The sequence below is a fragment of the Aplosporella prunicola genome (genome assembly GCF_010093885.1).
Source record: "Aplosporella prunicola CBS 121167 unplaced genomic scaffold K452scaffold_16, whole genome shotgun sequence".
Lineage (NCBI taxonomy): Eukaryota > Fungi > Ascomycota > Dothideomycetes > Botryosphaeriales > Aplosporellaceae > Aplosporella > Aplosporella prunicola.
Genome location: NW_022983544.1, coordinates 102,929 through 129,103, shown reverse-complemented (window position 1 = coordinate 129,103; position 26,175 = coordinate 102,929). Strand labels below are relative to the sequence as shown.

At 58.1% G+C, this 26,175-nt stretch overlaps 13 protein-coding genes across 13 annotated transcripts; 4 read left to right on the top strand and 9 right to left on the bottom strand.

Annotated features, from left to right (window-relative positions):
- Positions 1 to 934: 934 nt before the first annotated feature.
- K452DRAFT_288580 (uncharacterized protein) lies at positions 935 to 1,354 on the bottom strand. Its single transcript, XM_033540683.1, has one exon. It carries the CDS (start codon positions 1,241 to 1,243, stop codon positions 950 to 952), a length of 294 nt encoding a protein of 97 aa, XP_033396205.1. The 5' UTR covers positions 1,244 to 1,354; the 3' UTR covers positions 935 to 949.
- Positions 1,355 to 2,282: 928 nt separating this feature from the next.
- Positions 2,283 to 4,607, bottom strand: K452DRAFT_319426 (uncharacterized protein). Its single transcript, XM_033544235.1, has one exon. The coding sequence runs from the start codon at positions 4,316 to 4,318 to the stop codon at positions 2,576 to 2,578; it is 1,743 nt and encodes a 580-aa protein (XP_033396204.1). The 5' UTR covers positions 4,319 to 4,607; the 3' UTR covers positions 2,283 to 2,575.
- Positions 4,608 to 6,587: 1,980 nt separating this feature from the next.
- On the bottom strand, positions 6,588 to 7,277 carry K452DRAFT_299244 (uncharacterized protein; the record flags this gene model as incomplete). The annotated part of the gene is made up of 2 exons (XM_033542201.1): positions 6,588 to 6,925; positions 7,256 to 7,277. 2 exons carry the CDS (start codon positions 7,275 to 7,277, stop codon positions 6,588 to 6,590), a joined length of 360 nt encoding a protein of 119 aa, XP_033396203.1.
- Positions 7,278 to 7,954: 677 nt separating this feature from the next.
- On the bottom strand, positions 7,955 to 10,001 carry K452DRAFT_327366 (uncharacterized protein; the record flags this gene model as incomplete). The annotated part of the gene is made up of 4 exons (XM_033544914.1): positions 7,955 to 8,398; positions 8,453 to 8,629; positions 8,683 to 9,859; positions 9,988 to 10,001. The coding sequence occupies 4 exons, from the start codon at positions 9,999 to 10,001 to the stop codon at positions 7,955 to 7,957; spliced, it is 1,812 nt and encodes a 603-aa protein (XP_033396202.1).
- Positions 10,002 to 10,489: 488 nt separating this feature from the next.
- Positions 10,490 to 11,992, top strand: K452DRAFT_288576 (uncharacterized protein). The gene is made up of 3 exons (XM_033540682.1): positions 10,490 to 10,881; positions 10,941 to 11,585; positions 11,638 to 11,992. Exons 1-3 carry the CDS (start codon positions 10,552 to 10,554, stop codon positions 11,746 to 11,748), a joined length of 1,086 nt encoding a protein of 361 aa, XP_033396201.1. The 5' UTR covers positions 10,490 to 10,551; the 3' UTR covers positions 11,749 to 11,992.
- Positions 11,993 to 12,002: 10 nt separating this feature from the next.
- On the top strand, positions 12,003 to 12,597 carry K452DRAFT_47293 (uncharacterized protein). The gene has a single exon (XM_033546711.1). The coding sequence runs from the start codon at positions 12,209 to 12,211 to the stop codon at positions 12,557 to 12,559; it is 351 nt and encodes a 116-aa protein (XP_033396200.1). The 5' UTR covers positions 12,003 to 12,208; the 3' UTR covers positions 12,560 to 12,597.
- On the bottom strand, positions 12,597 to 13,253 carry K452DRAFT_47288 (uncharacterized protein). The gene has a single exon (XM_033546710.1). It carries the CDS (start codon positions 13,058 to 13,060, stop codon positions 12,635 to 12,637), a length of 426 nt encoding a protein of 141 aa, XP_033396199.1. The 5' UTR covers positions 13,061 to 13,253; the 3' UTR covers positions 12,597 to 12,634.
- A 193-nt stretch (positions 13,254 to 13,446) lies between these two features.
- On the bottom strand, positions 13,447 to 14,172 carry K452DRAFT_327364 (uncharacterized protein; the record flags this gene model as incomplete). Its single annotated transcript, XM_033544913.1, has 3 exons — positions 13,447 to 13,500; positions 13,627 to 13,988; positions 14,154 to 14,172. The coding sequence occupies 3 exons, from the start codon at positions 14,170 to 14,172 to the stop codon at positions 13,447 to 13,449; spliced, it is 435 nt and encodes a 144-aa protein (XP_033396198.1).
- Positions 14,173 to 14,530: 358 nt separating this feature from the next.
- On the bottom strand, positions 14,531 to 15,345 carry K452DRAFT_288572 (uncharacterized protein). Its single transcript, XM_033540681.1, has one exon. The coding sequence runs from the start codon at positions 15,086 to 15,088 to the stop codon at positions 14,825 to 14,827; it is 264 nt and encodes an 87-aa protein (XP_033396197.1). The 5' UTR covers positions 15,089 to 15,345; the 3' UTR covers positions 14,531 to 14,824.
- A 1,633-nt stretch (positions 15,346 to 16,978) lies between these two features.
- On the top strand, positions 16,979 to 19,835 carry K452DRAFT_309634 (uncharacterized protein; the record flags this gene model as incomplete). Its single annotated transcript, XM_033543263.1, has 4 exons — positions 16,979 to 17,401; positions 17,455 to 18,023; positions 18,079 to 18,733; positions 18,801 to 19,835. The coding sequence occupies 4 exons, from the start codon at positions 16,979 to 16,981 to the stop codon at positions 19,833 to 19,835; spliced, it is 2,682 nt and encodes an 893-aa protein (XP_033396196.1).
- Positions 19,793 to 21,149, bottom strand: K452DRAFT_288570 (uncharacterized protein). The gene has a single exon (XM_033540680.1). It carries the CDS (start codon positions 20,746 to 20,748, stop codon positions 20,035 to 20,037), a length of 714 nt encoding a protein of 237 aa, XP_033396195.1. The 5' UTR covers positions 20,749 to 21,149; the 3' UTR covers positions 19,793 to 20,034.
- Positions 21,150 to 21,472: 323 nt separating this feature from the next.
- K452DRAFT_327363 (uncharacterized protein) lies at positions 21,473 to 23,895 on the bottom strand (the record flags this gene model as incomplete). The annotated part of the gene is made up of 2 exons (XM_033544912.1): positions 21,473 to 21,522; positions 22,425 to 23,895. The coding sequence occupies 2 exons, from the start codon at positions 23,893 to 23,895 to the stop codon at positions 21,473 to 21,475; spliced, it is 1,521 nt and encodes a 506-aa protein (XP_033396194.1).
- Positions 23,896 to 25,494: 1,599 nt separating this feature from the next.
- Positions 25,495 to 26,115, top strand: K452DRAFT_327361 (uncharacterized protein; the record flags this gene model as incomplete). The annotated part of the gene is made up of 2 exons (XM_033544911.1): positions 25,495 to 25,596; positions 25,681 to 26,115. 2 exons carry the CDS (start codon positions 25,495 to 25,497, stop codon positions 26,113 to 26,115), a joined length of 537 nt encoding a protein of 178 aa, XP_033396193.1.
- Positions 26,116 to 26,175: the final 60 nt, after the last annotated feature.

The window sequence follows — 26,175 nt, the reverse complement described above, 5'->3', positions numbered from 1 at the left end:
CCAAACGGTCATCTCCCACCGGACTCTGTGCGCGCGTTCTTGGAGCGCGGCTTCGCTCTTGCTATACACGTCCATGTTCTCAGCATGCGCCCTAGCGACGTGCCGCAGCGGGCTGGTGGCGGGGTCCTGGCCGCCGCCGTACCGACACAGCAGCATCTGGCGATGGTGGGCGAGGCTGGCCTTGGCCTTGCGCGTGTCGGGATGGTCCGGGTCGAGCAAGGTGGCGCGCTGTCTGGCGGCGACGACGCCGTCAGGCGCCGTGCCCGTCGCCGGCCGGAAGCTCCCCGTGCTGTGCGCCAGGCCCGGCGGCAGCGTGCCCAGATGTGCCGCCGCGGCCGCGACGTCCTTGTCGACCTCGTCGCTGTTGATGTGGCTGCGGTCGACGATGGGCACCGCGCTGCCCGCCCGCGCCGTCTCGGCTTCGAGCTGCTGGCGCAGTCGCCCTTCCCGCGCAAGCATCTCGTACCGCGCCTTGAGATGCGGGATTTGCAGGCGGGCTAGCACGCTCCTCCCGTGCTGTTCCTCGATGCCTGCATCCAGAGAGTTAGCCTCGACCCACCACACCTCATCACACACAACCGATCAGAAAAAAACCCACCAAACTCATCGCACAGCTCCCCGACCTCCAGCTCAATGCACCCGCCCTTAACCCTCACGTCGCGCCGACACTCCTCGAGCAGCCTGTCCTCGCTCAACCCCAGCAGCGTGAAATAATCCCCGGGCCACAGCAGCTGCAGCTCGTCCTCGACGCGTAACGCCTCGACCGGCCGCCCCAGCACGATCGCGTACGCCCGCAGCATCCGGTCGCGCAGCCGCACAAAGTCGGCGTAGATGCCGTGCGCCGTCTTGGTGATGCCGTGCGCGTGGTACGCTGCTGCAGTGTCCGCGAGGAACGTCTTGTGCCGCCACCGCGTGAAGGCGTACGCGTCGAGGTTCGGCGGGTACGACGTCAGCGGCAGCTTGTAGTGCGCCCAGCCGCCAAAAGCGGGCGTGTGCGTGGGGGGTTGGGATGTAGAGGGAGAGGGAGAGGGGGAGCGGGAGCGGGAGCGGGAGTGGGAAGGGGAGGGAGTGCGTGCGTGGTTGTTGCTGTCGTCCTCGTTGCTGCTGCTGCCGCCGCCGCCGCCCCCAAGGGATGGAAAAGACGCAGAGCGCGGGCGCCGGTGTGGGCGTGAGTGTGGCTGCGGATGAGGCTGAGGAGCTGGTGCTGATGCTGCTGCTGCTTCTTCTTTTTCGTCTTCTCCATCTCCAGAGCCCGAAGATGGCGCTTCTCCCTCTTCCTCATGCTCTCTCTCTTCCCCAACAACAGCACCAGCACTCTCCCTCTCCCTCTCTGTCTCAGTCTCCGTCCCCACCTCCACCTCCACAGTCGGCAGCACGCCCCCATCAATCCCATCCGCGTCCGCATCCGCCATTGCTCTCTCTCTCTCTCTCTCTATCTGCCTGTCTCTGTCTCTCTGTCTGCCTTAAGCTATGTCAAATCGTCAACCAATCGCCGTCTGTCCGTCCCGTCGTCCGTCCGTCAGTTATCCGTCAAAGTGGCACTTCAAACCTTCAACGCTCAAAACAAGCACACACACACACACACACACACACAGCAGATATAAATACACCCACGCTCCCCTCACCTCTTACGTACGGACGTACGTACCAGCAATACCAGTACCAATACCCAAAACCAATACCCAAACCAACAGACAACCGAGTACCGGCATCCGTCCATCTATCCATCCATCCGACGTCGATATCGATATCGATCAATAAAGCGCCCACCTACCTACCTACCTAAGCTAAGTAGGTATGTACGGTACGCACTAACGCCAATACCAATACCCCAATACCAATACAAAACAATAATACAACTACATTGATTGGTCCCCCCAAGGTTTCCACTGCTAGGTAGTTCAGGGTGCCTAGGTGTAGTCCTCTCATGGTGTGTGGCGTAGACTCCCTGACTTCCTGACTTCCACCATCCCGTCGTTCACTACCGATATTGCTATTGCTATTGGTACCTATTGCTATCGATATTGCTATTGCTACTTATTGCTACCTATTGATATTATTGCCTATCGATAGTGCTATCAATATCAATATCAATATCAATTTCAATTTCAATAGGTAGGATATCAAATATACGCCCACACCTATACGGCAATAGACGCGTCATTTCTTTCTTCCGTCTCGCTCAAGCGGTACCGCACTATTCCGCAACAGCACAAGCACCAGACTAGCCTGGCCTAGATACGTAGCGCTGCTGCATTGACGCTGGCACTTGCGCGGTATACGTAGGGCGTGTGAGTGGGAACAAGAGCACGAAAGCATCGATGGCTGGCTGTAGCAGTCAAGAGACATGAATTGTCCAGTACGTATCATGTCAACAACTCAACGAGTTGTATGAATTGCCAACACCAACATTAAGACTAACGCAAGAACACCTATACGTATACTTCAACCCACGCGCTCAGGCTGCAGGCATCCCATCCCTGCTCCTGCCATCCTTCATACACCCATCCTAAACACCTAGTAAACCCGTCTTCCAGTCCCCAGACACAACCCAGACCCAAATAGTCTTTCGCCATCAACACCTGCTCGCAGTCCTCCCTTCCACAAGCGTTGCCTCGTCATCAGCATCCTCCGCTGCCTCCGAAATCTCCTCCAAGGAACGGTTGTACGCATACCCCGTCTCCGTCGTGCCTCCGACAACAGACACAGAAGGCCCTTGGTGCGCGAGTATCTGTGCCGCCGCTGATCTTGCTGCCGGTCCCATACCAGCTGCAAGCTCCGTCAGTGCCACGAGCTCTGCAGGAGGCGGTCCTGGCGTCGGATCTGCTTCTGCTTCGGTCTGTGCGGTCTCTGTCCGGGCTGCCTCGGCCTGAGCTGCTTCGGCCTGAGCTGCTGCCTCGGTCTCGCGGCGTTCGAACGTGGCAAGGTCAATGTTCTCAAAGCCCGCGACCGCAAAGTCGACATTGTCTTCTGCCTCGGCGCGCGCAGCAGCGTACGTGGGAGGGGGTTCGGGCGGGGGCAAGGGCGTCGTCTCCGAAGCCAATTGAGAAGGCGGAATGGTTACGCCTGATTCGGCAGCGGCTTCAAGGGCAGCCTCCACCGCGCCGTTCTCTGCATCCATGATGATGACGTTGCTCGCATACATGCGAATTTCCTCGTTCGTGGCTAGCGTTGCCTTGAACGGCGGCGGCGGTGGATATGGTCCTCCTTGGTCTAGCCTCAGGACCCCATGCGGGTTCTTAGACACCGGACCACCACGGTCAGCCCTCGTCGAGTCCTCTTTCTCATGAACCGCGTCCTCAAACGGAGGAAAACTTACATATGTGTGCGGAGGCGAGGGTCTTGAGTCCGTCACTTGCTGAGTTTTCGCCAGCTTTATACCGCGAGGAGGCTGGAAGACATTGGTGCCTGTGGCAGAGCCGGCACCAGTCTTGTCGTCGGTGGGTGCAGAGTTCTGTCGAGGTCTTCTGGGTGAATTGGTTGTGGAGCCGATGGAAGGCCCTTCACCAGTATTGGAGGCAGCGGCTCTGCGGTCCCTCCGAGCTTCGCGTTGGGCCTTCTTCTGCATGGGCTTGTTCCCTTTCTGCCCTATCGAAGAAGACTGGTTGGTCGCCTCGGTGATGGGGGCTGTGGTTTCTGCCTCGTATGCTGCGCCGGTACGACCACTTCCGCCTTGAGTAGGCGCTCTACTGCCACCAGTGGCTCCACCACCATAAGTGGCACCACCGCCAGAAGTGCCTCCCCAGCCAGAAGAAGTGCCGCCACCAGATGAAGTCCCGCCAGAGGCTCCACCACCAGGAGGGTCTCTACGAGGGTCTTGGTTTTTAGGAGGATGGTTTTCTTCAGGAGGGTATTCGTCTTCAGGCCGAGGTTGGTTTCCAGGAGTTTGTTGTGTTCCGGCTACGGCTTCCTGAGCAATCTGTCCTGTATTTTGTCCCTGCTGAACGGGCTGTTGGTGACCGGGTTGCTGTTGACCGGGCGGTGGTGCCTGAATGAACTGTTGTCCCGGAGGGGGCGGTGGTGGCTGGGTTCCTATGGGGGCATATGTGACAGCGCCTGTGTCTACGTCGACCATGAGGACTGGCAACACGATGGGTGGCCGTCCGACGGACTGGCGGGGCGTATTTCCAGTGGATCCCCGAGCCTCAGGGGTTCGCGGTGTTCTAGGCCTTCTGTTGTCTTCCTCGGTTACATTTGTTCTGGGTGTCTTGTTGTTGTCTTCGTCCTGGTTGGTGTTTGGAGGAACCGTCCGATCTGGTGCCCACCTATTTCCAAGCCTTTTGAGCTTATTCCCTGTTGCACGCTTGATTCCCTTCATCTTTTCTTCCTTCCTCGTGTAGTTTGTTGCTTGTGGTTTCAGTAACGAAAGCACTGGGTGTGACGACTAGCTCGATGCAGGTGTCGACGTCGTCCGATGACAAAAGAGCTAGCGCTGCGGCTAATGACAGTGGGAGATGTTGTGGTAGTCGGATTGCTAGTAATTGCAGTGTAAAGACAATGATGGTGGTAATTGGGCAGCGCTTGAGCTTGATGAAATTGCTGATGGATGAATGGTTGATGAGATGGAAGAAGAGCGGCCAGGGCTGCTCTGAGATATATATACGGTCTTTCTGAGTGGAAGCTGCGAGCATGGGAGTTGGACTTGCCATGCGAGGCGGCGACGTTGGGGCTGCAGCTGCATCGAAGACAGAGAGCTGCCTCCTCCATTTGTCCGGATCGCGCATGCCATGCGCGTTTCTTGCTCTCCCTCCAGCATCGACGCCTGCTCTTATGCACAATCCTGTTTGCTCTACACCCTCCATTTTCGGAGCAGAGCACCAAACAGTCAGGTTCAACGCACACGGGTATCTTTCTTCCATGATCCAGGCCGAGGGCCAATCACCACAAACAGGCACTCTTGCTCTTTCCACGTCTGTCGCCCAAGTCCTGTCCAAGCCGGAGTAGCGAAAAGGTACATGGTGGGTGGCTGAAGCGGGAGCTTGCTGACTGTTGGGTCGGGAAACACTGTTGTTTTATGTTTTTGGAAGTTTGGGTACGCACAGTGGACGTTAGGCAAGTGTTGAGGTTTGTGGGTGCCGGGTCGCGACGCTGCAATAGATGGCAGAGTGCCTCAGATGTGTAGGTTCTTTCGTTCGACAAAACGAGAGGGCTTTGGTGGCTGGATCGTGGCGATAGTGAGTCCTCATAGTGCATCTCCAAAAGGGTCCTGATGGTTTACAGCTTTCTGCCTTTTTGGCACAGTGTCGAGGTCATCAACCACCAAGACGGGTCATCCCATAAAGCCATGTGGGTAGGTAAGCTCTACCGTGTACTCTCATCCTGTGGATCTCGACCCCAAGGTCTTATTGAAGGCAGTGTCCCGCATATATCATCTGTCCTCGTCGTCCGTCCGTCAGTGTACTGTCCAGGACCCCTTTGTTTCGAGTTCCTTTACCTTTTCCTTCCATCCGCTTCTCCTTCAACGCGATGGCCATCTTCCCCATTATATTAGCAGTCTTAATGGCGCTCTACTTCGCTCACTTCGGTGCGTGCGCACAGAGAAGTTTCACCTCAACATGGTCGGAAATACTGCCACCGGTGCCATTGACCTCAATGACAGCGGTAGCAACGCCAACCACCACGGCAACGCTTCTGTCATCTGTAATGACAATCCAAACAACCGAGGCTTCTAAGGAGCTGGATCCAGCCACAATGTCGTCCTCGATGCAACCTGCAGGATCCAGTGAAACGAGCCGTGCCTGCACCCATGACAGGTCCTTGATGATTGCAATGATTGAGCTGGTCGCGGCGGAACATTTCCCTGGGGCGCCACGGTCAGCCACTGCCGGGCCGGAGAAGCTAGCAGTCGATTGTTCGTCGGAGGCGGCAAAGTTGTTGGCGGAAGCAAACCCGACACCGAGTGTGACTGAAGACCAGTCGTTGTGGGCGACATCTTTCATGAAGTCCCAGTCCAGTCAGGCAGCAGAGCCTTTGCAGAAGCTGACGCGGCGTGATCGGGTTGTGGTGTCGCGCCCGACGTCACTCCTGTTGCATGCCTCGTCGGTCCTGAGTGCCGCTTCTGCAGAGAGGGCAGGGTCTGTGTCGGCGCGTCAGTCCAGCCAAGCTCGAGATGTTTACACGGTTTACACCACCATTGACATGCTGGAGAAGAGGAATGGCCATGGCACCAGTTTTGCGCCTCCTGCTGCTCCTGTTCCTACTTCTCCCGTTTGGTTTTGGACGTCTGGTTCGGATTTCGTTCGACAGCAAACCTCGAGTCACTCAAGCCATCCTCACTCGCACTCTACAAGCCACACTCATACGCACTCCCCGAGCCACAGCCATACACACTCGTCGTCGAGTCACACTCATAGTCACTCGTCAAGCCACACTCATACTCACTCCTCGAGCCACACGCATACACGCTCCTCGAGCCATACACACACGCACTCATCCAGCCACACTCACACTCATACGCACACCTCAAGCCGTACACACACTCATTCAACAAGCCACTCCCACTCGCACTCCGACACGCACCCCCACACCACCGGCCCCGCCACTCTCTCCGACCACTTCACACCAGTCACCTACTTCTCACCGGTGACCTACTTCCTGCCCGTCACCGACGACGTAGCGTCAGACATACTCTCTGCATCCACCAGCAGCACAAGCACGTCGAGCCGCTCGCGCTCCCGCTCTAGCACCGGCACCGGTTCTTTCACCACCGTCACACGCTCAACGCGCCCACACACCTCGTCCTCATCTCCGACAGCCGCCAGCACGACCACGACCACCAACGTCGTTGCCACAGAGACGACAACCACGACAAACACGCTGCTGTCGTCGACCGTGACGTCAACGCCATCAGCGTCCGTGATCACGACGCAGACAACCACGACGACGACGCTGGTGCCGACGCTGACGCTGCCGACTTCGGTGGCCACTAGTGATATTGGCGCTACTCCCAGCCTCCAGACTATTAGAGCTAGAATCCGGACTCTTGAGGCTAGTTCGTGGGTGTGGTAGGGAAGAGAAGTAGGGGGTTTGGGTTTGGGCGCTTTTTGGTTTGTGATATGTAGGAGGCGTGGATCTGGCTGTGGCACTGGGTTGGTAGAGGATGGATCGGGGGCGTTGGTAGAGTGCGGTTGTGGTTGTTGATTGGTGCTGATGTGTGGGGGAGGGGCGCTTGCTGCGAGACTACCTAGAGTTGGGTTGGAGATAGTCGAGATAGGAAGAAGAAGCAGGAAATTGGGAATATCTTCAACATCTTTACCTGGGGATCCGATCACTGCCATATTCAATTGGCAATAAATCCACAAATTTCACTAGTGCACTCGTAACCAATGGAATATCGTTCAACAACGAGGCGGGTGCAGAGAGCAGTGAAGGGGGAGGGGCAAAGCGAGTCCGTCAGGTCTCAACACTGAGAAACCACTGCCAACATAACGCGGAGACACAACCACAAACCCACCGCACACACATACACATACACACACACAAGCACCAAGGCCCAAACAAATAAAAACAAAGAACATCATAAGCATAAAAGCGTGCGTGTGCGCGTCCCTACCTAGGTACCTACCTATCTTCCTACCTCTCTACTTCCTAGTCTGCATCCTCCCCCTCAAGCCATACCAATCCAATCCAATGCGGACCAAAAAAGAAAGAATAAAGAATAGAAAAAAACATCAATGCCAGCCTCAGTAATGTGTCGTGTCAAACCAAACCATCCAACAACCCGAACCATACATACCACACACTGCACCGATACGGACCCACGACGGGAGGTAGGTAGGTGGGTAGCAATAGCTTGGCGCGTCCGAGTCCGTCTGGGAGTCCGTAGGAGTGTGTCCGTACGCTCATGATCCATCCATGCATCCATCACTCCCTCCCTCCCTCACTCACTCACTCATCTACAAATCCACCTCCTGACTCCCCACCCCCCACACCTCACCACCACCACCACCCACCTCTAAGAGCTCGGATCCACATGACTAGGCTTAATGCTCAAAGGCTGCGGCGTCATCCGCCCATCCTGCGGCGTCAGCGTCCCCGACCGCGTCCGCCCCACCGGCATCCCCGCATTCGTAACCGTGAGGCCCAGCTCCGTCTTGCCGCGCGGCATGTTCGGGCGCTGCGCCGCCTCGGCCGCCGCCGCGGCGGCATTTAGTGACTCCAGCGCGGGCGCCGCCGCCGGCTCATGGCCCGCCGGCCCCCCCATCGACGCAGGCACCCCTTCGTCCGCGTCCTTGACGTTCAGTGCTGGCGTGCCGAGGTTTACACTGGGGGACATGACGCCAGTGGCGGTGGTCGGGACCGGGATCGAGATGTCCTCGGGCGAGGCGGGGACGATGTTTTGCGGCAGGCCGGTGATGTGGATGCGCTTGGCTTCGTTGTTGTATGAGGCGGGGATGATCTAAGAGTGTTAGCAAAGGGTCTGAGCGGTGTGTTGGTTTTACTGATTACTCACTTCGATGATTTCGTCGCGGGGAAAGTCGAGTTTGGGGATGTCGGTTGCGTTGCAGGCCATCAAGTAGCCGTACAGGACGCGCAGCACGCTTTCATGTGCAATGATGAGGAGGTCGTTTTGCTCGCGCTCGAGCTCGAGAATGATGGGCTCGAGTCGCACAGCGAGATCGTGGTATGACTGTTATACTGTTAAGATGGTGCGTGGTTTACGTCTCTGTTAGGAGCACGTACCTCAGCCCGCGGGTAACGGTGATGATAGGGGTCGGCCTCATGCTTGGCCACCTCCACCGGATACTCTATCCGGATCTTGTTCTCGGACATCCGTTCACAGACTCCTGGGTTCAGCTGGCTCATCTGGCTGCGCTGCCGTACGCGGTAGCCCTGTTCTGCCAATGGTTCCGACGTCTCGACGGTCCGTCGCCTAGTCGATGTCCACACGGTAAGAGGCTTTAGTTGCGCGTCTGACGCTCCCTGCCCGACCAAAGCCTTACGTTCTGCCTCGCGGTGATTTAGCAGCGCCTCCGTCATCTTCTGTGCATAGTCTTCGCCTTCGGGCGACAATGAAGCATCTGCTTTGTACGAGTCCTGCTCGAGCGTCGTGCCGGCGCGCGCAAAGTACGTCTGCCGCGATTTGATGTGTAGGTTGAGCAGGTAGAAAACGATACGCTGTGAAAGGTAGCCAAAGTTGCAGCGGTTGACAATAACACGCTCGCCGGCGTTGATCATCTTGATCCAGTGAAGTTCGGTCTCGTGCATCGTCTCAAAGTGCGGTATCCGCGCTTGGATGCGGGCAAGGTAGTCTTTGATGGCGTCCTCGTCGCTCCAGCCAATGTAGTCTGGCGACGAGATCTTCACGCTTCGAACATTTTCTTCAATGATTTTCTCGTCTGTACAGTGAGACTCAATAAAGAGCGTCTGGATGTTGCGCTTTGCAAACTCTCGCGCCAGCGCTGTCCGTCCGGTCGCAATGGCGTTGACGGCGTCATAGATGGCCACTTGGCCGTTCTCGTGCTCCAGAAAGTGGTAGATGTCCTCGCGGCACTTTTTCAGGATCTTGTTGCGCAGAAGAACTGAGCTGGGCGATGCGTTTAGGAAGAAGTAATCGTGCGGGACATCCCCCCCAGCGCCCAGCGTGGCTCTCCGGTAGTCACCCAGGTGGAATACATGGGTCTTGACACCGAGCCATCTCAAGTAACGTGCTACGGCAACAGAAATGTGCGTCTTGCCCCTGGCCGGCAGGCCCACGGTGACAATGACGATGCGACCCGAGTGGAAGAGACGGCCTGACTCGGTGCTGTACAGCTGGGCCGGAGCCATCTCTTCCTTTTCGGGCAAGTCATGGATGGCATCGATGAAGGTACTCGACCTCCGGCGATACCTGGGGGAGTTTGCCGCCACCTCGGCCGTCCTGTCTGTTCAATCAGCACACATGGCGCGCAAAAAATCGCATGCCCTCGCCAGGGCGGCGGTTGTCAGCGCGGAAATCACGTGGCAAGAGGCGCAGGAAGTGGTGCGGGATCACGAGAGCGCACGTACAGTAAAGTGTCCATCGTGAAAAAAAGGTCGCAGCGAAAGATGACTCGAAACAATGGAATAAACGATCAAGATGGGCAAGAAGAAATGTCCAGCGTGGAGTGGCGCAGCGGGGATGACGCTCCGGTGGGAAGGAAAGCCAAGCAAACAGCCGGGCAGCAGGGTCGGATGCGGACAGGCAACCAGGATGCGGGCAACTAATGCGACGAGGGGGTGAAGATGTGCGTGAGAGAGAGGTCAAGCTGGCTGGCTGGTTTTAAACTGCGCGCTCGTGGTCTGAGACTCTGGAGCCACGGAGCTATCGTGATGCCTGATAAGAAAGGCGCCGCTCTGCCCGCCCGGTGACGACCCCCCACGTGACCCGAGCGAGTCCCGATTGGACAGAGCGCGCATCTGGGAAAAAAGCTCCAGTGCCGACGACCTCATCATCATCATCGTCCTTCCCGACGCCTTTCCCTCAACGCCGCCCGCCCATTCCCTCTCCCCCTCCATTCCATCGCCCAATCCGCCGCCCATCTAGCCTTCCTTTTTCGCGTGCCCGAGGGTAGCTTCTCCCAAACCTCCACAATGTCCGCCCTCGACTCGATACACAAGGCCGACAACAAGGCACTTGACGTCCTCACCAACAACTCTGTCTTTGGCAAGCTCGAGAGCATCTACACGGCATACTCGGAGAAGCGCGAGGCATTGGGCCTGTCCAACCCCGGCACCATCGACAACATCTCCAAGGAAGTCCAGCGCGATGTCTTCCTCAACAACCTCAGCTTCTCGGGCCTGCGCGCCGACATGACCAAGGCCTTCAGCGTCGCCCCGCTGTTCCAGGTCTCGCACTCGATGTCCATGGGCTCGCAAGGCCTGCCGCCCTACGCATACGCCGCCCTGTACGGCTCGCCAAAGGTGCGTTGAAGCCCGGTGCCTCCGGCGCCGCAACTTTCAAGCTGACTCGGCTCCTCCAGGTCTTCATGCAAGCCAACCTCGACAATGACATGTCGCTCTCTGGCCGCTTCAACTACCGCTGGACGCCTGGCTTGGTTACCAAGACGAGCGTGCAGGTCGCGCCCGGCGCGCCGCAGAGCATGCTGCAGATCGAGAACGACTACACGGGCAACGACTTCAGCGCCTCGATCAAGACGATGAACCCCTCATTGCTCGACGGCGGCCTGACCGGCATCTTCATCGGCAGCTACCTGCAGTCGGTGACGCCCAAGCTGGCGCTGGGTGTGGAGGGTGTGTGGCAGCGCGCGGCCATGACGCACGGCCCAGACTTCCTCATGAGCTACGCGGCGCGGTACAAGAGCACGGACTGGATTGCGAGCGCGCAGCTGATGGCGCAGGGCAGCGTCCAGGCCTCTTACTGGCGGCGGTTGACCGAGAAGGTGGAGGCGGGCGTCGACGTCAAGCTGGAGTTTGCGCCGGGCATGGCCGCTCTCATGGGCGGCCCCAGCAAGGAGGGCGTCGCCACCCTCGGCGCCAAGTACGACTTCCGCGCCAGCACGTTCCGCGCCCAGGTCGACAGCAAGGGCAAGCTCGGCTGTCTGCTGGAGAAGCGCGTTGCGCCGCCGGTGCAGCTCACTTTCTCTGGTGAGATTGACCACGCCAAGGCAAGTTACCTCACCGTTCTACACCATTGACTTGATGCTAACCAACCCACAGCAACAAGCCAAGCTTGGTCTTGCCGTCTCCATTGAGTCCGCCGACGAGGAGGCCATGATGCAGCAGGAGACCGCGGCCTCGGCCCTCGCGTCCACTCCTCCTCCCTTCTAAACGAATGTCTCTCCTCTCCAGCTAAAAAAGGCTTAAATGTACACCATCATACCATTCTCTTCGCAACGGGTTGTATTACCAATGCTACCTGCATCGGGCGCGCGCTATTTTTTGTCCACTGGGTGCTCTTCTTCTTGATTCCGGCGGGGTTTTTACGGGTCGTCGTTGTTGTTGCGCGGATATCTATGGGGTCGTAGTTGTTCACACACGCACACACCACAGAGGAGCTCTCGATAGACGCGTGATGAGAAGTATCTCCCCAGGTTTTTTTTTTTTTCATTTTTCCGTTTTTTTCCCTTATTGTTTCGTCACGCTCTCCTCCCCACTTTTTTGTTTTTGGCATCTTGGTTTTCCTTGTTTTTCCGCCTCTATCGTCGTCTCGTCCTCGAAAGAGTCTGTCTGTCTGTCTCGCTAAAAATGTCGCCCTGGTAATGGAGGGAAAAGAAAAGTATGCTGTGCCATGGGAAATACGGGGTGGGAGTGGGGTGTTTTTTTGTTCTTGTCGCCGCCGGCGCTGCCGCCGTCGCTGCTGCTGCTAGCAAGGAGAAAAGCATGGTGGAGGTTAGTTGAGAGGTTCGGGCTCTGGCTCAGGGCCCGTCTTGTCACTGTCAAAGTCGCTGTCAAAGTGACTGACACTGACACGCCTTCAAGCTGGCCTAACCAATGGAGGAAGGGGAGTTATGTAGAGCGCGCGCAAAGGAGGAGAACGCAGCGCGTTGGAACGGCGCAGTGCAATGCAATGCAATGCGATGCGATGCGATGCGATACTGGAGGGGCGCGGGCTTGTGGATACGGGGCTTTGTACATGTAGTAAAGTAGGAGTAGGCAGGGTAGGCAAGTTTAGCTAGCGCGCGCGCCATGCCATGCGAGCGAGAGAAGGCCTTTGTTAAAATTGAAAAAAGGATTCGAAAATTTGGGTTTGGCTTTGGCCTTGGTGGTGGTGGTGGTGGTGGTGGTGGTGGTGGTGCTCCGTGCTTTTCCTGCCGTTGGTGTTTTTTGCGATGACGTAATGGCTGGGTTTAGGTCTGGAAGTGCGGGCTGAAAGCTCAATCGTGGCCGGGTGCGGGCGGATGGGCTGGAGTACAAGCCTTGCCTGCCTAGGCATTGAAGACGGAAGAATTGCATTGATTGGTTTGTGGGCACGAAGGATGGAAAGATACATAACAGAGGTTTCTTTTTTAATCTTGCATTGATGAAATTTTTTGAGTAGAGAAAATGGGGTAGGTAGGTAGGTAGAGAGTAAGTAGTTGTACAAGACATCCGTCAATCCATCCATCCATCCTTTCATCTGTCCAAAAAAAAAAACGTACATAACATACTACATGCCCCTCGAACCGTCTGGTCGTCGCTCTAGCGCAACGTGGAACAATAAGAGAAGACGAAGAAGAAGAAGAAGAAGAAGAAAAAAGAAACCTCCGTCCACGGCCACGAGCAGTCGTCTTTTGTTGCTACGCCGTGGTTGTTGGCGGCACGTCGCTGGATCGTACACTACTGCTCCTACTACTACTACTACTACTACTGCTGCTGCTGCCGCCGCCGCTCGCTGATGATGACGAGAAGCTGAGCCTGCTTCCTGTTCTGCTTCTCTGTCCTTTTTTGGTTTGCTGGTCATGCTTGGAGGCTGGGCTGTCTCTTTGCCCTGGCCGACTGTCTGCGTGACGGGCCGGCCAGAGCATGGTGCCTAGGACTGCGGGCCGTTTAGAGCGCGGGGCGGGTCTCGGGCTGCGCGGTCTGGCTGCCGGGGGCGACGAGCTGTGGGAGTAGGATGTTAGCTTTGGTTGCTGGTGAGTTGGGGAGTGGGAGCGCAGATAGCGTTGCCGCGTCAGGCTTTCGTTGTGCCATAGACACACGGAGAACGGGAAGATAAAAAGCACTCACCTCATTAGCGCTCTGCTGCATCTTCATCTCGCGCTCCATCTCCAGCACCTGCTGCTCCTCATTGTACGCCAGCGCAAACGGCACGCCGAGCAGCAGCGCGCTCGTGCTCACGACCCAGAGGCACTTGGTGCTGATGCGGTAGCCCGACTGCACCCAGCTGGTGACGCTGTTGGCGGCCGACGCCATGAAGCGCCGCTGCGCCGGCGGCACCATGTCCTGCAGCGCCGTCAGGCGCTCGTACAGCGTCTCGTCCGGCGCGACCGACGACACGTCGCTGGCCTCGGACACGTCGCTCGTCTCCGACGACGTGTCCCAGTCCTCCTCCGGGCCGGTTTGCGGCGCGTAGAGGTCCTCGTCGGGAACTGCGTGGCGGCGTGGTGGTTAGCTTGCGGGGTTTTCGAGGGAAACAGGACGCTGCTCATCGCAATGGAGGGCAGGCAAAAATGTATAAGGGCATTGCCTGCGCGTTAATGCGGGCAATGCGGAAAGAGGAAGAGAAGAGCGCAGAGGCAGTAGGACGGACGGACCTTCTTCGAGCTTGACCATTGTGGCGGGCGGGTGTGTGGGGTTGCTAGCTGAAGGATGCGGAGGAGCGCGGGCGAGGTGCGTTGGTTGCGCGGGTTGGTGGTGGAGGGCGGTGGGCGTGCGGGTGATGGGTTTTGGGAGCTGGGCCGAGAGACTCGATGATGATGCTGGACGGGCAACTTTTGAGGTTTGCTCGACCTCGGCGAAACGAAAAGCCGATTGGAGGCCAACCTCCATCCCGTGTGTTTCCCGGTTTCTCCACCAAGAACTGCTCACTCGTCTGCTCGGTTGTTATGCTGGTTCACTGGGGTTTTTCTTCATCCCTAAACTATGCGCATGGTTTGCTGAGCTGCATCAACTGTACACAACGCCTGACTTCTCTCACTCATCGGTACTTCCCCGATACTGCGGGATGAGAACGTGGGCCTAGTCACGTCGTTGGACAGGCCGGTACAAAAATGATTGACATGCCAGAGTGGCTTACTTTCTGCTACTCAGGATCGACACGAGATGAACAGTAAAGGAAAGATTAAGAAAGCTAAAATTGAAGAAAATTGAGCAGACAAGAAGACATTGGTCATAAGAGATGGTTGAAACGCAGAATTCGAGTATTACAACACCGAAGGATTGATCCCGTCCTTAACATTTTACTAAGAGACACTGCATTGGAAACCTACTCGAGCACGCAAGGCGTCACGTCTTGATCAAGGATATTCCTAATCTTCACTACTGTTTGCTCGGGCTTTTTGAGTGTTTCTGTGGGTCTGTGGTGGACGTATCGACCCCTGGTGCAAAGCCGAATGGCTGCTATACAGTTTTGGCAGGCTTTTTGGTCAGTTTCTGGCCTCACCCCCAGCGACCAAAACGAAGCGACACCGGCACCGGCAGATACCGAAAGAAGCGTCAGCAGGCAGAAGCCAAGAAGGTGTGCGATCATATTCATGCCCACCGACGTCAGTAAAATTGCTACAGGGGAGAGGCATCATGGATCTGACAGTGTTTCGGTTTAATCCAGAAGGATCACGATCCAGAGTTGCCAGAGCTTGGCCGATTGTGAAATACTGATTGCAGGTTTAGGCAGCGACGGGCTACCAGGAATTTCTCTCGACTCAGTTGACTCGGATATTCCGACTTTATCCGATTTTACGTGATAGAACAATTGAAGGTCGGGTTTGAAGGAACAACGGTGCGGCTCGGTGCAGACCTTGCGGTCTCGCATAGTACTCCCGGAATTCGGGTAAGGTAGGGTGATGCACTGACAGATACGGACCAGATAATACCTCACACAAAAATAGCGAAGCACACAATATGGAATATTCGATCCTGAGCAAGGGAACACCCGTTTTTCCCGGATCCGTCAGCCGCAAACCAGGGTTGCCTGTTGCACAGCCTCCTTCGATGCACCATCTCCGCCGCCTTTGTATTTCTTTCCCTAACGGGCTTTTGGGCCGCAGCCACGAAAGCCATTGGGGCCTATCTGTGCCTGAAGAATATGCCCTAGCTACCAAAGTTATCCTATGCTTCACATCTCGACGCAAGAACGACACAACATTCGTCCCATAGCCTTCTTCTCCGCAAAATCCACACTGCCCCGCACTTGAGCACGCAACTAGCACAAAAGCAAATATTACCATCGGATGTCATCCAGGACGCAGAAAGATATGGTGTTCCCACACGCAAATTGTAACGACATCCAATCCCACGACTTCCTTTACGCCCCCAACAAAGGACCTGGACCTTGTGAGTTTATTGCGTCAGCTATGCATTTAGGGCGACCGTTTCAAGTTTTGTCCAGTCGCAAAGTCCCAGCCAACGCCGATCGTGGCTCGATGTGGGCAGACAAGGAGCCCTTGCAGGACCCGGGTGGGAGGAACCGAAGGCTGACGGCCACACAACGAGGCAGCGCGTGCCGATGCAACAGGGCAATCTAATTCCAAAACGGTCAACTGCAGGCTGCATGCGAGTAAAAATAAGCCTGATATCCCGTGATGAATCGGCATTCTAACAGACCAGACATTCTTTCCAAATCGTGATTGGTCTGCCAAAGGTTTCGGCCTTTGAAATACTCTCCGTCTTTGCAGGAGCATTAAGCTGACAAGCTAGTTTAATAAGCTTTGTCACAGAGCGGGTGCTACTCCATACCGTTGTGGGACAGTGGTGGACCCTGGAATCGCACTACCCGAGTGATTGACAGATGCATGCCAGCCTTCCTATTGATAGCACGGGTGGATAACTCTGCAGCCGGTGGATGGTGGGGTTTCGGCGAGGATCTGCAGAGCACTCCGGCAATTTGCAGGGTATACGCATCGGAGCGAAGTTCGGCTTCCAGTGACTGATTGCTGAGTCGTAATTCCTTGCCTCCGGAGCCGTGAAGAACGACGGGGTTTCCGGCAACGACATCTTTTACTGCACAGCAGCCTCCTCCCACCTTGCACCCTGTAGTAGCGACGGCCCGATGTGTGACCCGCCACCAAACTGGGGCAGGCAACAGGTATGTAAACAGCCTCATCGTTTTTCTTAAAAATAGTCCCGTCAGTGGCTTTCCCCGGTTTGTCACGGATGTAGATCCACAAGTGTCTAGCCTTTAGGAGCTCGTCAAATGATTCCACAGTGATTCTCTGCTTCCCATGGAACGTGGGATACAGGATCAGCACCGCAGCTCAGCTGCGTCTAGGAGGCTGAGCACAGTCTGGAGAGGTGCAACCCAAAACGCTTCCTCCCGTTGGAAACGGTTCCCGGCTGATGAAATGCGGGAAGGATTCAAGTCACTTAAATCAAAGACGCCCAAGTCCTGGAGAGGCAGCCTGCAAGCATCCACCATTACAACATGAGTACCTCCGTGACGGATACAATAGCAAACGGCGGGGTCTACCTGGGAGCCTGGACTAACTGGTCGCACGGATCTGTCCAAGGTGCTACAATCACGCTGACCAAGCGGGACGGCGGCCTGCTCATAGCTTTCCTTGCGCTTTTTGTTACAACCACCGGGGCCAGCTTTTGGAGACTCTTCTGCTTCGTTGCGCATTTTGCGCTTTCCAACAGATCCGGACCGCAGGATGGGCTGTACCACCAGATGCAGGCTGTTCTGCGGAATGCCGCTACAACCACTACTGGAGTGATTTACTTTACTCAGTTGTTAGGTTCCTGGCGACAACACGCTCAGAATCCATGGAAGCGGGTATTGCCTTTGCTTGGGTTTACGGCATTGATCATGGCTGTCTTCTCCATTGCTAGTATCTTTTCTTCACGGGTCAGTCTTTGGATGCTTTGTTTCTTGACTGTTGAAGTGCTCACGCGCGGTAGATATCTACTGCGACTGGCAATGAAGTTCTCATTTCGAGCCCCAACTGCGGACGCATAGATGCGACTTTGGATAGCAACATCTATGACTACTTTGCGTATCTTCGAAGATACACCTCGGAGCTTACCATAACGGGAGCATCCTATGCAAAGCAGTGTTACGAAGGTAACGGGACGGCGCAAGAATGCTCCACCTATGTCAAGAAAGAGCTGCCGGCGACAATATACAGCAACATGAGTTGTCCCTTTCCTGGAAACGAGAAGATTTGTCTACAGAGTTCCACAAACCTTCGCATTGATACTGGTCTGATCGACTCGCATGACGATCTGGGCATGAACGCGGCACCAGCAGACCGCTTCGCGTTCCGAAGAGTGGTGGATTGTGCCCCATTGGTAACGGAGGGATATGCAAGGCAGCGCAACGGTTCGGACAACAGGACACAAGACGCGACAATCGAGTACTACTATGGCGATAGGCGGCACTGGCTACCCTATGACGACGCGAATTTCACCTACGTATATTCCGCTTCTTCAAAGGACAACTACAACATGAACGCGGACTACACACTCGGGTAAGAACAACCCAACCAACCGTTCAAAAGAAAGCCAATCATGACTTGGATTTAGTGTTGCCTTGGCTGCCGCCAGCCTTAACGATTCAACCTTTACTCCTATTGCCGAACTCGAACGCAAAGACGCCGAAACAGCACTTTTCTTCCTATCAGCCAACAATGTTTTCTTCGCCAAGCCAGTCGACGACGACTGGTTCTCAGCACACACACCCTTTGGCGACGGCCTTCACGGGGCCACCCTACTGTCAGGGTCGATGCCAGCATTCCACAAAGACCAAGCCACAGGTGTGCTGGCCTGCACGACGCAGCACCAATTCTGCAACCCGAACAAGAAGAAAGACGGGTGCACGGGGCTGGACGGCTGGCGCGCGGGCATCAGCGCCTCCAGCCGGCTCTGGGACAACAGCGCGCAAAAGGCGGCGTTTGCCTTCTGGGCCGACACGTACACGTCGCTGGGCATCCAGATCCCGGACATGGTGTCCAACCTGGGCGTGTCGGCCCTCACGGCGCGCGACACGCTCGTCCAGGGCATCCAGGGCCCGCTGCCCCGCGACCAGTGGCAGCGCGAGGTCCTCCACTGGCATGCCTCGACCATGGCCAAGCTTCAGCGCATCCTTGTCGAGGCTGCCACCGGGCCCTCCGATCCGGACATGTTCCGCTACATTGTCAAGCCCAGCACGGAAGCCGAGCACCTGCGCTGCGCGAACCAGGTACTTCCCTCCTTCTCCCAACTTCCTCCCAAAACACAAAACACGCACGCACTAACGCCCCTCCCAGAAAGTCAAAAGCCCCTCCTACACGTCCTTCAGCACGCTCGGCCTCGGCCTAACCCTAGCCCTCGGCCTCCTCATCAACGCCCTCTCTCTCGGCATCGAGCCCCTGCTGCGCGTGCTGCAAGCGCGGCAGCGTTGCGCCGGCCGCCCCGCGCAGGGCCTCTACCGCCGCCTCGAGTGGGCCGCCAACGAGACGCTCCAGCTGCAGCGGCTCGCGCACGAGGAGCTCGGCGCTGGCTCCTGGTGTCGCGGGGACGAGTGCCCGCCTGTGACGCGCAGGGGCGATCGCCTCGCCTTGTTGGATGTCAGGGACGTGAGGCACCCGCGGTTGGTGGTGCTGGGGGAGGCGGGGGAGGGGCTGCTAGGCCGGGGGAGGGGGAGGGGGAGGGGTGGCGATGATGGGGATGTGGATGTCGAGGCGCGGGGGGGTGGGCGTGTGCGTGTGAGTGGGTGTGTGGATGAGGAGGGAGACAGCCAGCTGCTCGAGCCCAAGGACAGCGCTGCGTGCCCTGTCGTGTTGGATACAGGTATGGACATGTCCATGCCCATGTCCATGCCCATGGCCACGGGCGCGGAGAGCCCGCTCGGCGGCAGCCCAGAGAGCGACGCCCACAACTACTTCCACAACCACAACCACGACTACCCTAGCACGCAAGCGCTCGCACACCACCACAACGACAGCAACGACAGCAACGACGACAACGCAGACGCAGACACACACGCAGACGCCCACCCAATCCTCAGCGCGCGCCTCACCCAGCCGCTGGCCGGGCAGTACGAGGTCGACGGGGGCGTCGTGCGCGCGCCTGCTGACTCTGCACCTGCACCTTTATCGCAAGCGGCTGCGGGACCGGGGTCGGGGTTGGAGCTAGGGCTGGGACTGGGACTGGGGCTAGGCATGGGCATGGGTGTGGGGCGGGAGCGGCGGTCGCAGCGGCGGCGGCGGGGGAGGGGAGGGCGTGCGGGTTGTGATGCTGATGGTGGTGGGGATGGTGGGGAGGGGGAGGAGGTGCCGCTGTCGCCGGTGTCGAGTCTGTAGTGTGGCGTGGTGTGGCGTGGTGTTTATGGGTCGTGTTTGGTTGGTAAAGAAGGGGTTTTCTTTTCACTGCGTCTGGGTTTGAGCAGTAGAGGTCGCAGTGCTCTCTCGCTGTGTGCGTAGATGGGTATATCCGCTACATCCACACAAACCACCACATCTCTATCCCCTACCCTCCCTCTATTCTACTCCCTACCCCAGCCTAACCCCACCCCCACGCCTCCAATCCCCCATAACTTCCTCCACCACGCTCATCCGCCCACCTGACCCTCCTCCCCCTCCCCGGCGCAGGCGCACCAGGCCTAGCAACGACGTCGGCGGCCGCGAACGCATCCGCCCGTAACTGCGCCCAGCGCGCAGCGTCGGTGGTTGCGGCCGCGCGGGCTGCGAATGTCGTTGTTGGTGGCGCTTGAGGGGCTGGAGCGGGGGCGGCGGCGCGGCGGCGCGACGAGTTGGGCGCGTTGTGCTGGCGGGGGGAGGCGGAGGCGCAGGCGTTGCCGTAGTTGGAGCTGGAGTTGGGGTTGGGGTAGGGGTTGTAGCTCTGGCTGTTGCTATAGTGGTGGGGGAAAGGACACGCGGCGCAGACGTGGCGCTCGGGATGCGGGGGCGGGGGCGCGCGCTTGCGGCCTGCACCGTGGAGGGCGTTGTTGTGGTTGTGGTTCTGGCTGTGGCTGCCGCGGGCAGAGGCTGGGACGGCGACGCGGGTGCGGTTGGTGCGGTTGGTGCGGTTGGTGCGGTTGCGGCGGGTGCGAGAGGAGGAGGAGGAGGAGGAGGAGGAGGCGTGGGGCGCGGGGCGCGGGCCTAGGAGCGGGGTTCTGCTGCTGGATGTTGTGGAGGCGGAGCGGGGGTGGTGGTGATGGGTCTTGTTCTTCTTCTTCTTCTTCTTCGACGTGCCGGGGAGGGAGAACCAGCACATCTTTCTTTCTTGCTTGCTTGCTTTCTCGCCGAGGCAGACACTCTTTCTTTCTTTCTTTCTTTCTTTCTTTCTTCCTCTAGCTCTGACTGCAAAAGAAAGAAAGAAAGCAGCAGCAAACGGACACTTCACAGCTCAAAAAGAAACCAAAATGACTTAGCTCGCACCACGACGTCCTCCCAGCATACTTACCTCTTCGATAAATACCCTCATCGCGCCCCGCCTGACCTGACGGTACCGTAAAGCACAAGCACACGCCCACCGCGCCTGACAAGACGCGCAGCACACCACACCACAGGACAACACGCCAAGCGAGCGAGTGACACAGCGCACGTGCGTATGTACCTACCGATAGCTGCAAGCTCAGGTACGTAGGTACAGTACTTGGCGACGAAACTAGAGACCGGCAAGATGGAAGACGGGAAGAAGGCGAGAGGAGGAAATGACTTGAGAGCCGAAGTGACGGAAACTGAAACACATGCCTAGACATAGGTGGGTCGGTCAGAGTCTGGTGCCTGCCTACCTAGAGGAGACACACACATACGCACTCAACGCTCATCGCGCACGCACGCGCTGCTGGCCAGGCACCAGACCTACCTACCTCCCGATGTACATACATACCCACCCACCCACCCACCTACCACGCGCACATCCAATGTACACGACCTAGTGAGACGCCCCGCGCGCGCCCCGCCTCGTGACCACGCACCTGTCCAGCAGTCAGCAGTCAGCAGTCACTTCCACCACTTCCCTCGCTCATACCTAACAACTTGACAGCTTAACAGTCCTCGCACTCCTCTCGCTAAGCGTGAGGTTGCTGGGCCCGGTCAACGTAGGTCTTTCATTCACTTGCACTCTCTCTCGCGCACTGCACTCACCAGCAAGACATCAAGAGAAGCAGACACAGGACAGCATAAGCCACCAAGCACCCAACCAATCAGGTACCAACACGCCGCTCGCGCAGCCCACGTACATTGTAGCTACCTCGCTATGCTATGCCCCTCTCACTCCTATCACCACACATCCACCACACAACAACATCCACCCCATAACTCAACACACAACAACACACTCACATCCACATCCACCCCATCTACGCTCTGCTCTGCTCAGCTCTATACCGCACACACGCACGCTCTAATCATGGCGCCATAAGCCCAGCCCAGCCCAGCCCAGCCCAACCCATCCAGATCATCCCAGTCCCAGTCCGGTCCAGTCCAGTTCAGGACTTTTAAACAACGGACGGTGGGAGAAAAGAGAGAAGAAAGAAGAAAAAAAAAAAAAAAAAAAAGGAAACGCCCCCTCCCTACATCAGAGAAACAAACGCCTTGCGTGCGCCGGGTAGCCAAGAAGGAAGAAGGAGAAAAGATAAAGAAAGGAGAAAGGAGAAGCCTCCCCATCCATCATCCGTCACCCATCACCCACTAACCAACCCAAGATCATCCTGGATCAGACCATATAGGTAGGTAGGTAGCCGGCGAGATGGAAGCGAAACGGAAAAGGAGAAGCGAAAAAAGAAGAAAGAAAAGAGGAGAAAAGAAAAGAAAAACCGCAGACAATAAAAGAATAGGGCAAAGAGCCGACGAAACCGGGTGAGAGGGAGAGAGCCAGTAGCTACAACCCCCAGCCCCACGCGCCCCCCAGCGGCCGAGGCACAGGGCTGCCATTGCCGCCCGCACTGCTCGTAGCAGCGCTATAGCCGCTATCACGGGCGGCCTCGTCGGCGCCAGCATCGTCAATGTCAATGTCGAAGCCCTCGTCCTCGTCCTTGCCGTCCCCACCATCCCACGCCTTCTGCTGCGCGCCGCGCATGTTCCAGCGCAGCGTGCGGCCCAGGCTGTCGAACCACTCGGTGGGCCGGCTCAGCACCGTCGGGAACGGGTACTGCGACGCGGCAATGGTGACGTGGTCGCCCTGGCGCAGCTCGACGCGGCCCTTGCCGTCAAACGCGCAGTGCGCCGTCGCCCGGCTGTTGCGCGGTATCGCGACTCGCAGCAGCATGCTGTCGTTGAGCAGCATCGGCCGGAACGACAGCGTGTGCGGGCACACGGGTGTCAGCAGGATGGCCGGTATGTCCGGGTGCACGAGCGACCCGCCCGCGCTGAGGCTGTACGCCGTGCTGCCCGTCGGCGTGCTGAAGATGCAGCCGTCGGCCTGCACGACCGTCAGCAGCGCGTTGTCGCCGTACAGCTCGAGGTTGGACACGTAGGGGGACGGGCCGCGGTCGATGACCAGCTCGTTGAGCACCTCGAACTGCTCGGCCTCGTGGTGCGAGGGCGAGTCGGCGTCGCCGGGGTCGTGGGCCGGGTTCGCGCGGTACACGGTGCAGGTGAAGCGCATGCGCAGGTTGACGCGCATGCCCGCGTCGCCCATGATGCGCGACAGCTGCTCCTTGTAGGCCGAGAACTCAAAGTTGGTCAGGAAGCCCAGGCTGCCCAGGCTGAAGGACAGGATGGGCGGCACGATGCGCTGGAACAGCCACGACGTGTACAGCACGGTGCCGTCGCCGCCGAGGGTGAGGACGAGGTCGAACTTCTCGGGCGCGGCCAAGCACAGCTCGGGCGTCCAGTAGCGCAGCATGGCGGCGAAGCGCTCGTCGCGACGCAGCAGGCCCGCCGCGTCGAAGCGCCGCGAGTTGCGCAGCTTGTGGTCGACGTAGACGTTGACGCCCACGTCCTTGCCGTGGCGCGGCGTGCTCAGCAGCCACTCGGTCAGCTCGCGCGTCAGGTCCACCAGCCCGTTGTCGCGCGCCTTGGTCACGATCATGATGTTCTTGACCGCAATCTTCATGGGCCGCCGCTGCAGCTGCTTCGACACCTCGCGCACGCCCGTCGCCGTCTGCACCAGCCGCGAGTGCGACATGCCCTCGTTGTCCCGTATCTCCTCCAGCACCTTGTCAATGTTGACGGCCGCGTCGAATTTCTTGTGGTAGAAGCAGGGCGAGGCAAGGGCGGCCATCTTGGAAGCTGACAGGCTCTCGGGATCGAGCGTAAGCTGAGGCACAGCTCCCGACAGACGCCGGTTGCTGGGCGCAATGGGCGCGGCGGGCGGCGCGGGCGCGTGGTGGGCAGAAGGGAAGGTGGCCGTGTTTTCGGGGGTCGTGGGAACGTTGGCGCCCATCAGGCCGTTGAGGGATTGGGCAATTGACATGTTGGACGTGGCCGGCGGGCGCGAGGCGAGAGCCTTAAGGATCGTCTGGCGAGGGACCGAGTCGATGGAGACGGCGTTCTTGCGATGTCGGCGCTCGCGGAACGAAGTATGGTGGGGCTGGTGGGAAACGAGCGAGGCGGACGGCGGAGGAAGAGGAGCGAGGTCGGGCTTATCGTCGACAGCAGCAGCAGCAGCAGGAGGGATAGTATTATCGTAGCAGCCGGGCGTTGGAGTTTTGGCCGACGATCCCAACGGCGTTGGCGTGCCGCTTACATATGGCGGGCTATCTCCGACGCAGTCCGGAGCCGGCGGGCAGCGGGCGTCTGCGGCAGCGGCGGAAGCGCCACCGTGTCGAAGTGACGGGGAGCGAAGACTTGTCGAGGCGGGCATGACTGTTTCGGCAGCTCGGGCGGACCGTGGGGGTGCGGGTGCGGAGTGTAGTCAGCAGCGTTGGTTTTAGGAAAAGGGCAGCGAACGGGGCACACGACGAGTCCAGCTCGAGGGTGTGCAGGGGAAAAAAAGAAAAAAAAAAAAAAAGAATTAGAGCTGAAAATAAAAAAGGGCGAAGTAGTACTCGTAAGTGTAAGTGGCTGATGAGTAGGGCAAAAGGGAGCGCCGAACCCCCTCTTCTAAATAATCTTCTTCTTGTCGTGCCTCGTCTCGCTCGTCTCTTCTCCAGGGCTGGTCGCGACGCCAGCTAGAGTCGCGGGCGGCCGTGCCCTGACACCCACCGTGCTTCAGAATGGGGCAAAGGGGTTCCCACTCCGGCCATATTGCCCGTCGGAGATTTGGCGAAAAAAAGCCTCTCTGGATGCGACAGTGCTAGAGTAATCACCAACACTTGCCCCCGCCGCCATGTCCGACAGCGAGATTCCTTGATGCGCCCGCTGCGCCATCCCCGCATCACGGGGCGTGGGGCGGAGGTGTTATTTTCGACGCATGAATATCCAAATCACGGCCGGGTTTGAGAAGACGGGGCAGGTCGGATAGCGGCAGAGGATTGTCGAATAGGTAATATTAGGTGTGTACATAGATGCATGCCTATCTTCCTCAGGCAGCTCTCAGGCAGAAATGGACAAAGGCCTGTGTGACCTTTGTGGCCTGTGACCGTGACCTGGGAACTGCGACCTGCGACCACGGGGACAAAGACGACGACGACGTAACTACACCTACTCAACAAAGAATGCGATGATGAAATAGACCAGAGGCCTGGAACAAGAATGCATTCACGCGATGGAAGTGTGGCGTTGCACCAGTCGAGGTGACCTCGATGACGTAGACGCCACCCGGGCTTTCCCTGAGCCTCTCCAGTCCCTCAAGTTGCCCAACTCGTCCAATCCAGCTCCCCCGCGCCACTGCCCTGCCACTGCCAGACACCCCTCCGTCGACGTCATCGCCTGTAGCCTGCCCCTCGCCGCTTCCCCAGCTTTCCCACCCATATAAACACCCCTCATGGCCCGCCCCCAACTGCACCATCCTCATCGCTCCACTGCAGACCCAAACAGTCTTCGAATCTACTCTCTCACCCTTCAACTCTTGACTCTACAAATCCACCACTCTAGTCTTTTGACTGCCACCACAACAACAACCCTTCCCACAATGTCCGACAAGAACACCTCCACTCTCCAGTCGTACGTCGACTCGGCCACCAGCGCGGCCCAGTCCGCTCTTGGCTCGCTGACGGGCAACACGGCCGACAAGGTACGTCTCACCTTGCATTCTCACCTCAACCTCACCCCCATCACCCCACGCCAACTCCATACCTAGTACTAACACGCGGCACAGCAACAAGCGGCGGACAAGCAAGCCGACGCCAACGCGAAGCACGACCTCTCACACGCCAGCGCCAAGGCCGGCCCTCTCGACATCAGCTCGAGCGGCGTGCAGCGGGAAGACCCGGACCGGACGGCGGGCAGCTGGAACCAGACGGTCGGCGCGGGCAAGGAGGCACTGGGCGGGATCATCGGGTCCGACGACCTGAAGGCCGCGGGCGCGCGCCAGAACCGCGAGGGCAAGGGCCAGGAGGCCCAGGGCCAGCTGAGCGATCTCGGCTCGGGCATCTCTGACCGCGTGGGCGGCACCGTCGGCGGCGCCATTGCTGGCGCGACGGGCAATGAGAGCGCGAAGCGCGAGTACGAGAAGCAGCATGATCGCGGCAAGACGGCCCAGAGGGGCGTCGAGGCTGACCTGCAGAAGCAGGCTGAGGCTGAGCAGAAGTAAGCATGGTGTTGGTTGCTGCTGAGCTCAGTGCTGAGTACGACGGACGGTACTGCCGGAAGG

Excerpts from the sequence above, each read along its gene's own strand:
- K452DRAFT_47288 (XM_033546710.1), bottom strand. The coding sequence starts at position 13,060 with ATGTACGTTTTTTTTTTTGGACAGATGAAAGGATGGATGGATGGATTG.
- K452DRAFT_319426 (XM_033544235.1), bottom strand. The coding sequence starts at position 4,318 with ATGAAGGGAATCAAGCGTGCAACAGGGAATAAGCTCAAAAGGCTTGGA.
- K452DRAFT_288570 (XM_033540680.1), bottom strand. The coding sequence starts at position 20,748 with ATGTGCTGGTTCTCCCTCCCCGGCACGTCGAAGAAGAAGAAGAAGAAG.
- K452DRAFT_47293 (XM_033546711.1), top strand. The coding sequence starts at position 12,209 with ATGGGAAATACGGGGTGGGAGTGGGGTGTTTTTTTGTTCTTGTCGCCG.
- K452DRAFT_288580 (XM_033540683.1), bottom strand. The coding sequence starts at position 1,243 with ATGGAGAAGACGAAAAAGAAGAAGCAGCAGCAGCATCAGCACCAGCTC.
- K452DRAFT_288572 (XM_033540681.1), bottom strand. The coding sequence starts at position 15,088 with ATGATCGCACACCTTCTTGGCTTCTGCCTGCTGACGCTTCTTTCGGTA.
- K452DRAFT_288576 (XM_033540682.1), top strand. The coding sequence starts at position 10,552 with ATGTCCGCCCTCGACTCGATACACAAGGCCGACAACAAGGCACTTGAC. Across the intron at positions 10,882-10,940 it reads CCCTGTACGGCTCGCCAAAG|GTCTTCATGCAAGCCAACCT; the intron begins GTGCGTTGAAGC and ends CGGCTCCTCCAG. Across the intron at positions 11,586-11,637 it reads GTGAGATTGACCACGCCAAG|CAACAAGCCAAGCTTGGTCT; the intron begins GCAAGTTACCTC and ends ACCAACCCACAG.